The 10,196-nt window shown below is 36.9% G+C and overlaps 1 protein-coding gene across 2 annotated transcripts in view; it reads left to right on the forward strand.

Moving 5' to 3' along the window:
* Positions 1 to 9,799, forward strand: part of LOC107707069 (telomerase Cajal body protein 1-like) — a 15,099-nt gene extending 5,300 nt beyond the window's left edge. For both annotated transcript variants that reach the window (XM_016510947.1, XM_016510948.1), the window contains exons 7-11: positions 4,955 to 5,178; positions 6,502 to 6,713; positions 6,847 to 6,950; positions 7,046 to 7,189; positions 8,375 to 9,799. In XM_016510947.1, coding sequence (XP_016366433.1) covers positions 4,955 to 5,178; positions 6,502 to 6,713; positions 6,847 to 6,950; positions 7,046 to 7,189; positions 8,375 to 8,594 — 904 coding nt within the window. In that variant the 3' untranslated portion in view covers positions 8,595 to 9,799. The remainder of the gene's footprint in view (positions 1 to 4,954; positions 5,179 to 6,501; positions 6,714 to 6,846; positions 6,951 to 7,045; positions 7,190 to 8,374) is intronic.
* The last annotated feature ends 397 nt before the right edge of the window (positions 9,800 to 10,196 follow it).

The following is a 10,196-nucleotide window of genomic DNA, read 5'->3' on the forward strand; positions in this document are numbered from 1 at the left end:
TTATTTATTTTTTAAAGTTGAGTGTTGATCATCTATTTAAAAATAAATAGTAATTACATTTCAGTTTGGGTTAAGTTGTTAGGCCTAATTGTAACCTTATAATGTAAAAGGGCTCCCTATAGTTTTAAGCATAAGCTGAGGTAGATTTTTATCACTAAGAACATTTAAACTATAACTGAATGTATTTAAAGAAAGAGCAACTTGTTCAGTAAACCATTTAAAAAAAAAAAAGTTTTCCCCCTGCTGTACCGAAATCATACCGAACCGTGACGTTAAAACCGAGGTACGTACCGAACCGTCATATTTGTGTACCGTTACACCCCTAATATATATATATATATATATATTCAAAGGTTTTTAAAAGGCTAACCAAGGCTGCATTTATCTGATCTGAAAACTGCAATGTTGTGAAATATTATTACAATTTAATATAACATGTTAATATTTTTATTATATGTATTATATATAACTTTTTATATATTTTAAAATGTAATTTTCAGCAGCCATTACTCCAGTCTTCAGTGTCACATGATCCTTCAGAAATTATCTTAAAATGCTAATATAATATAATATAATTTTGTGGACATTTTTTCAGGATTCTTTGATGAATAGAAAGTTCAAAAAAGCAGAATTTATTTGAAGTCGAATGTTTTTGTATCAATATAAATCTTTACTGTTATAATCTTTACTGTTACTTTTCATCAATTTAGTGCGTTTTTTCTTAATAAACGTATTAATTTATTTTTTCAAAATCTTACTGACCCCAAACGTTTGATCTGTAGTGTATTTATTTACAAAATATTTGTTTTGTAATATTTTCTATAATGTCTGTTGCCTTTGGGTTAAGAGTGTTAAGAACAGGCTTTTTCCATAATTATGCTGTTTTGAGAATCACTGTCATTGTGGTTTGTGTGTGGAATGTTTAGGACTGTGTTTACTGGGTGGATTGAAACCCTCATTAATAGTGGTCATTTTGTATTTATCTCAATAGCTGTTTTGAAAGCTAGCAGGCAAGAAAAAAAGCAGAACAAACTGTAGGCTATTATCCGTTCAGCAGTGCTGCTGACAAGGTCGGACCTGTGTGGCAGTGCCCAAATTGATATGCAACGTGCAAATGCATTATCCTGTTTTTGCTGCCGAGAATAATTGTGTCTGGCTTCTCATTCAGTTCATAACGAAATAAAACAGGCTCTACGTGCCAAGGTTTGTGACCCCTGATCTAGAGGAGGATCGCTAGAAGCCTTTTCCAATATTTCTGGTGCTTTTCACATTACAAAAGTGCACTGATGCTTAGTGAAGACTAATGTAATGTGATATTCATAGCTATCAGGAAAGACAACGATTTTAAAGGAATAGTTCACCCAAAGAATTACATTCTTAATTAACCATTTGAATCAAATGGTCAAGTTTCAATCACTGATGTCCACACGCACATTTTTACAATCTCCATTGCCTGCTTTACAAAGTGGCCCAGTTAATTCTTTCCAGAGACATGGCATGTCTTTAAAGAGATTGTGTTTTGTTTAATTAAGCTGCTATTGTTCTGGATCAGCATTGCTTTGTTTCCCTTCTGTTATGATCAGTGCTGATGAGCCTTGTCTCCTCCTCTGGCAGAGATTGTTGGATTCAACCCAGAGTGAAAATTTCAAGGCTTGTATTTGAGGCTGCTCACATTTCCTGTACCTTCTGCGAAACCCTCTGGAGTGACTGAGCGGTTTTGATTGCATCCGCTTATAAAACTGTTAGTACTGGCTCTGAAATATGACTGATCTTTGCACCGTGCCTAACAACATCCCTTTAGTGTGTGTGTGTGTGTATATATATATATATATATATATATATATATATATATGAAAATGTATAGTTATAGTTAGTCGTTAATTATAGTTAGTATAAGTTAAATAATTAAATGTGAATTAACTGAATAATTATAGCCATTCAACATTACAGTGTAATTGAAAATCAGGCCTAAACTGCAAATTATCAAATGTTTTATTTATCATTTATTAAAGGGGTCATATGATGCGATTTCAAGTTTTCCTTGTTCAAATGCGGAGTTTTGCTCATCGATCGAGAGAGAGAGACACACACACACACATCACACACCAGCTTCATCACTGTGTCTGTCACTGTTCCCCTTTGGGGCTCTGTCTTTACATTTATTTTGAAAGATGAAGCTCGCGATCATGGTAAGGGGCGTTACATTTCTGACGAGTGCTTGCGGTGTTCGGCCAATCACAATGCACTGGGTCAGCTGGCCAATCAGAGCAGACTGTGCTTGTCGGAAGGAGGGACTTTGTAGAAAACGAAGCGTTTGAGAGAGGCGGGGCATAGAGGACCTACAATAATGTACAGTATTTGAAAAATAATGTGTTTTTTGAACATTAAAGCATGTCAACATATTCTGTTACACCAAATACACAAAATAATGATCTTTAAAAAAGCATCATATGACCCCTTTAACATTTGCAGAACATAAAAAATTCATAACTTTTAAGTGAACTTAAAACAATATTCACACAAACCCATTATAACCCAGTGTTCTGTCAGCTCTTTGTTTAAGCTGTCAGGTAATTTTTTTCCATTAATTTATTTTGCACATTCATTTTCACAATTAATACAAGTGTGATCTTATACTGTTATTTTAGAGAATGGTTGTGGGGGAAAATACATTAGCATAGCTACTTCAGGAAGTGAAATTGATGCTGCGTTTATAATTTCACAGAAATTGACGTGTTATTTTTCCCAGCTCTGTCTCTCTCTCTCTCGTGTGTGTGTGTGTGTGTTGGGGTAAACTGAAAGTAGTGCTGGAATTGTTTAGGGAGGATGTAAGTGGTCTCTTATTCTTCCTCTCCAGTCCTCTGTCGCTTCAGTTCTCATTTAATGATGTTCTCTTTGATGGTTATGTTTTTTGTGGGACAAAAGGCAATGGAACAGAAATCAGTCCAAATCCATGCCAGTCGTCACGGATAGCTGCGGCAGGTTACTAACGAGGGCTCGTTAACTGTGGCATGTGCTGTTTCACCCACACGCAGCATCAGTTCTGATCAAACGTTGTTTGGCATTACAGAATCCGCCCTGCAGCGACCGAAAATGACAAAGAAAAGGAAGGAATGACAAGTCGTGGGTCAAGGACGAAACTGTAAAATTGATAAAGAACTCATAAAGATGAAGAGGATGAGGTTAAAGAAGTCAGATGAGACGTGCTCAGTAACAATTTGTCATATTCTGTCTGGTTGCAGTGATATTGTTTACAGGTATAACTGAAGCATCGTGAAACGCAGCAGTTTTCGAGTAAAGCTCTTTCAGGTGCATTCGTGGCGTGATGTTCTGACTGCTGCCATTGGCTGAAGAGCAGCTTGAATGTCCGCAGGGGTTGATCATTATCTCTGACTTATGATTGGCTGTTCCCTCCAGGGGCGGTGCTTAGTATTCAGGTCATTTACTTCCTCCATCTCGACTCAAGTCATTTGGTGTAGTTTCTCATTATACACTTTTAAACTATGCTGGCCTCCTGTAGAGACAGAAAGTCAGATCTGTACTTAAGAGAATGGTTCACCCAAAAATAGAAGTTCTGATATCATTTACACACCCTCTTGTCATTCCAAACCCATTTGACTTTAAACTGTGAAACACAAGCGGAGTTCTTTTAATAAATAGCTGGTTGGGTAGACTGAATGTAATGGCAGTATATGGTGACTTACTTTAAAGGGGTCATATGATGTTGCTAAAAAGAACATTATTTTGTGTATTTGGTGTAATGAAATGTGTTTATGCGGTTTAAGTTAAAAAAAAAACATTATTTTCCTCATACTGTACATTATTTTTTCTCCTCTATGCCCTGCCTTTCTGAAACTCGTCGATTTTTACAAAGCAACGAAACACACAGCGCCTTCACGACATGGTGGCTGAAATCGCATCATATGACCCCTTTAATGCTTAATAAAGTACCTAAAGGTGCGGTGACATTTACTGCTGTGCAGTGAATTTTCACACAAAATCTAGTCATTTCAATAGGAATACCTAGGATTGGGAATACGAATGGACTTATTCTTCCTTAAATGTGTGGTCACATTAGCAAAATTTAGACATAAAAGGTCTGTTGTCGATAACGTTGTGACGTATAAAGTACAGCACACAGAAGTTGCTTTCAAAACAAGCAGCTTTCTGTTGGTCAGCTTGGTCAATTCACATGAACAAAATCTGCACAGAAAACTTTCATGCCCTCATGCAAAACTCCCCAACACACAGGAATAATAATTACTGGAATAATTGGATTTTGTCTGCAAAAATTTCGCCGAGCATTGATTAATGTGACCACACCTTAAGAGTGTGAGCAAAAAATGTATGTGACTCACTGATCATTTTCCAAGTGTTTTGATTGAATTTGGTGAATAAAACATCACTGTAATTTCAGTTTTTCAGTAAAATCATAGCGTCCACTTTCTTTAAAATATGTTCATGAGAGTATTTAAACCTTGCATGATCTCAGGTATTCACATGAGAACTTGCATTTTGTTCCATCCCAAAGCGCAGAGATGGTTTATAAACAGCTCTAGTACTTCTCTATGTTCTGAAATCTTTAATTTAGGTAAAAAGCTGTTTTATTAGTTTGTATTCTCCCTTATCAATGGTAAGTCTTTATGCTGATATACCAAAACCTTTTGTCTAGGGATTTTCCAAACTTCTGAAGGGCATGTACTCATATGCCTTATTCATTTATCTCGCAGTAGACGCCATCTTTCATTTCAAATTGTTTAGCTCTTCATTTGTTAGATTATCTATTGTGAATGGGTCTTTTGTGTTGCAAGTTTGAAAGAAAGCCAGTCTGACTGTCAAGTCTGATGTTGCGATCTCTTGTTTTTCCCAAAACAATAGATTTGGGTGGTTGGGGGGGGGGTTTAAGATTTTGCAATATATTCCAGTTTCCTTCATTCTTTTCTTCTCCCTTCAGCATTGCCAGCAGTAGCCGGGACAACCCTGTCCACATATGGGACGCGTTTTACGGGGACCTCCGAGCATCTTTTCGACCCTACAACCACCTGGATGAGCTGACAGCGGCACATTCCCTCTGTTTCTCTCCTGACGGCTCTCAGCTCTACTGCGGCTTTGACAAAATAGTCAGGGTCTTCCACACCGACCGTCCTGGGAGAGACTGCGAGCAGAGGCCCACCCTGGGTGAGGGTCCCTCTTGTAGAGGAATAACCGCTATATCAATCACGCTCACTCTTCAAACGGTTCTTAATCGGGGTCATTAAGACGGCTGGTTGGCTGGCATGGGTGTGGAATGCCTGTAATCCTATTTCATTTCTTTTTGTTTGTTTGGGTGGATTCGTTCCAAACACATTCATGGCGGGAAACACATATTTGGCTTGATTAAGCTAACATGGCATGCATGGCTCTGATCTAGACAGTAACTGTGGATATAATTATCTTAGCATGTTTGTAGTGACTGACTCATTCATGGTGTTTCAACACTGCTATTGTAATTATTGGTCTGGATGCGACACAAAAGATCTTTGTTCAGACTGATGAAGGGTTGAAAGATGCTGCCTATTAGATTAGATTACATTATATTATTTTCAGTTTTTAAACGTAGATGCAAATGAAAAGAGACTTTTTTTTTCATAAAATATCTGACTTAATTTGGATAAAAACTGAAAAAATTGAAAATTAAAAAAAAAAACTGATATTGTAAAATGGATAATATAGTTTCATCTTTATGTTCTGATTGGATGAGACACATACCAAGTTGTCATGAAGCAGCTGATATACATACACTACCGGTCTAAAGTTTAGGGTCAAATGTTTTTTTTAAAGAAATTAATACTTTTATTCAATAAGGATGTGCTCAATTGATCAAAAGTGACAGTAAATACATTTATAATGTTACAAATGGTTTCTATTTCTAATAAATGTTGTTCTTTTGAACTTTCTATTAATCTAAGAATCCCAATCAAAAATGTTTTCAAAAAAATATTAAGCAGCACAACTTTTTTCATCAATGATAATAAGACTCCAAATCAGCATATTAGAATGATTTCTGAAGGATCATGTGACACTGAAAACTGAAGTAATGATGCTGAAAATTCAGCTTTGCATCACAGGAATAAATTACATTTTGAAATATATTAAAATAGAAAAAATATATTTTAAATTGTAATAATATTTTACAATAATTTTTTTTTTTTTTTATCAAATAAATGCTGGCTTGGTGAACATAAGAGACTTTTCAAAAACATTAAAGAATCTTTTCTCCAAACTTTTGAACAGCAGTGTACACCTGTGATCGCACATCAGTTGAATTCTATATTAATGTGAAAAGTTGCGTAGTTTGACTTGATAAAGTCAGCTTCTTCCTCGTCTGGACACTTGGCTCTGTAGTTTCTCATTATTCAGTGATTGTTCATGGATTTCTAATATGAAACCAAACTAATTACAATTAACTTTTGTTCCTGTTTTTCTTCCTCTCATTTTATACCTCCTCATTCTTCTTTTAAGTCAAGAAACAGGGTCAGACAGGCATAATCTCCTGTATTGCCTTCAGTTCGTGCCATTCCATGTACGCCTGTGGGTCGTACTCTCATTCGGCCGGCCTTTACTCCTGTGAGGACGGTTCTCTGCTGGCTCTGCTGCCCGCTCGACACCATGGAGGCCTTACACACCTGCTGTTCTCACCCAACGGCTATCACATGTACACGGGTGGTCGCAAGGTCAGTGGGCTTCTGTGCCTCACAGGTTTACTTTGCCAAATTCAATATGACAGATACATCCACCAATTAGAAACACTGTTATTTGTTGCATGTTTTGAATTCTCCAGCTAATGTTATGCGTCACTGCTTTCAGGACTCAGAGATCCTGTGCTGGGACCTCAGAGACCCGGGACAAGTTCTGTTCTCCATGCACAGGAACGTCAGTACAAACCAGCGGATCTACTTTGACCTGGACCAGTAAGATAAAGATACACAGTTTTACTAAAAACGACAGCATAGTATTTAGACCCATTTATGTTTTGCTTATGTAGATATTTGTGTGTCTGAAATAGATCTGGCCGATATCTTCTGAGTGGGGACACAGACGGTGTGGTGTCAGTGTGGGACACCCTCACAGCGCCACCTGATGGGAACGAGGAGCCACTACAGCCACTGCTACAGTTTCAGGCGCACACCGATTGTACTAATGGCATCAGGTATAATTAGCATTGTTTAAATAACATGTAGAAAATGTAGAGAATTAAAAACTTAAAGTGATGTATAAAATGTAAAGTTCATGAACTCTTTAAAATCATAGCTTTTATGGATAATCACTTCACCTTTTATCGTGGCTCTGTAATTCATTTTCCTAATTTTAGGAGTACTAAAAGGTTAAGATTGCAGCAGCATTTCTCTGTTTTGGGTTTGTCCCCTACCCAGCCTTTTGGGTCCTCTGAAATATGTTTATTAAAATTAGGGGAATTATAATTTGTACTTTTTCCTAAGAACTTAAAAAGCATATTATCAATTCATGTTGTATTAATGCACTACTGTTGGAAAAGAAAATTGAGGTCAGTAAGGTTTTTGAATGTTTTTGAAAGAAGTGTCTTATGCTCACCGTGGCTGCATTAATTTTGTCAAATATTATTACAGTTTAAAATAAATGTTCTCCTTTACTCCAGTCTTCAGTGTCACATGATCCTTTAGAAATTATAATGATGCTCAAACAAATTCTTATTATTGTCAATATTGAAAACAGTCATGCTGCTTAATATTTTGTGATTTTTTTTTAAGAATGGAAAGTTTAAAATGAAGAGCATTTGTTGGAAATCTCTTTTGTAACAATGTCTTTACTGACACTTTTGATCAATTTAATGCATCTTTGCTGACTAAAAGCATTTATTTCTTTCAAAAAAGAAAAATCTTACTGACACCAAACTTTCGAACGCAAGTGTAAATCTAATTTGTGTGTTTTAAATGAAAACGAATCACTGTCCACAATGCTGATTTCATTACCAAGCACCAACAATTGAGTTTTCAGTTGAGACACCATTACTTGTCATTAAGATCACACGCAATATCAAAATATCCACACATAATACCAATCCACTTGATTGATGGATCATGGCAATGATCAGAACTCCATTCCTGCACATCACATATGATAAATGTTTTTAATATAAGTGAAATATTAATAGCATTTTTCAAGATGTGCCCCTAATTGAAGGATGACTCGAATACTGTCAATAGGGCTATGTTTAATATGTTTGCCAGAGCTTGCAGGTGACAGCATCGCATCTGTAACACAACTGAAATGTAAACATCTGCTAAATAAATAAATGCAAATGAGTAAATATAGCTAATTTTACCTGCTCCCTTTTCTTACTCTCTCATTTCTACAGTGTGCACCCTTTCATGCCATTGGTGGCTTCATCCAGTGGTCAGCGTAAGTTCTGTTGGCCGTCTGACAGTGAGGACTCCGAGTCTGATTCAGACGAGGGGAATGTAATGTCATCAAAAGGCGTACAACAGGACAATGCTCTGGTGCTGTGGTGGGCCGGCCCATTGGGCTCAACCAATGAGAGGGGGCAGGAGGAGGAGTCAGCAGTTATTGAGAGCTAGAACTTTTGATTGTAAAACTGCACTGCTGACGACCCATAATCTACTGCCAAACCTATAATGCTGTTTGTTTGGGTGAAGGGTGGTAAGATAGTAATTCTGCATCGATTTTAATTGTAGAATAGCCGATTTTTTAAATCCTTCAATTTTTTGCAGTCTCCTGGATTTTTTTTTTTTGGCATGTTGCTGGGTTTGTAAACCTTTATCAATGAATGTCTAAAAGTCTAGATTGAAGTCCTCCAAAATCCATTGAATTTAAACCCGCTCTGACAGCAAATTACAATTCAGGTCACCTGGAACACTGATCTGAAATATGAATAATTCATTCATAGATTTCATTTTGTTTGGACGGGTCCCTAAATTGATGTTTACATTGTTTACCAGCAATGCTTTCAGGATGCCCTGTTGTTGCTGGAGTGTGATGCCTCTCAGGTTTCCGATGTAGCAGTGCAGCCTTTTTTCCGATTTGCACTGGGTTTGTTTTTCTTTCACCATGTAAAGACGGTTTTCAGGAAACGCGTTGAGCCTTGTCTGGGACTTACTTTAAGGACTGTCAGTGAACACGGAACAGTTATTTCAGGAGCAGGTTTAATCCCCGTACAAGATGATTTTGACTATGGGAAAGCTATGTGTGATGGACTAAGACGGTTTATCTTATCTTAAATGTGCCATAGAGCTGCAGTGGGCAGCTGTGAATATATTTTTGTAAGCCAGTAATCTGCTTTATTGTGTGTGAATGTGGTTGTTTTCCTGCCTCAATGGGCCTCGTTGTTTTAGCTGAGGCTACACATTCTCTTTTTATAATAACCTGTTTATATTTGTTTGTATATGTGTCTGATAGAGAGAGAGCCTTTGCATATTCTAATTTTAGCTGTCATCTTGACACAATGGTGGTGTGCGTTTTTACAAATGTACACTTTTTACAGCTTTACTTTGTGTGCGTGTGTGTTTTGTGCCTGTAATTTACTCTTTAAAGCAGTGGGTTTGAATGTTTCAAGCTTGCCAAACATGCTCTAGTCAGAGTGCTGAATATCATATTATATTCACTGCTGAAAGCTTCAGTTTGTACAAATGCGTAATACAAACCTTTTTTGTACAGTTTCTCTGGATTGTAAGCCACATCATTCAGGTCTGCTTGTGGTTCTTTCTACTTAGAGGAACTATTTGCAACAGGTAGATCACTGTGGCTGAAAAGATTAATAAACCTGTTTACATCAAAGGTGTCATTGTGTTTCTGTAATTAATGGTGTTTGCAAAGGCAATAGTAATCACTATTACTATTGCACATGCTTAGGTGTGTAACTACCTGTATTTGTCCTGTGTACATGAATGATATGCGGATTTTCAAAGCAATCATGGGCCTGATTCACAGAAGTCTTCTTAAGTATGCAATTCCTTAAGCATTTTGTAAGTATTTTCTTAAGAGCTTTGTATTGCAACATACTAAAAACCATTTAAAACTATGCAGATATCAACTTGCAAAAAGTGCTTCAGCTCCAAGAGCCTGCATCTGAAGACAAAGTTAAGGTGTGACATGGTCCCAGGTGACATGGCGGATGTTCTGCTGGACGAATCTGATGTTTCTGGTTTGGCCATTGATAAGCC

This window comes from Sinocyclocheilus rhinocerous, unplaced genomic scaffold, assembly GCF_001515625.1.
Source record: "Sinocyclocheilus rhinocerous isolate Xijiao unplaced genomic scaffold, SAMN03320098_v1.1 scaffold865, whole genome shotgun sequence".
NCBI classification, from domain to species: domain Eukaryota; kingdom Metazoa; phylum Chordata; class Actinopteri; order Cypriniformes; family Cyprinidae; genus Sinocyclocheilus; species Sinocyclocheilus rhinocerous.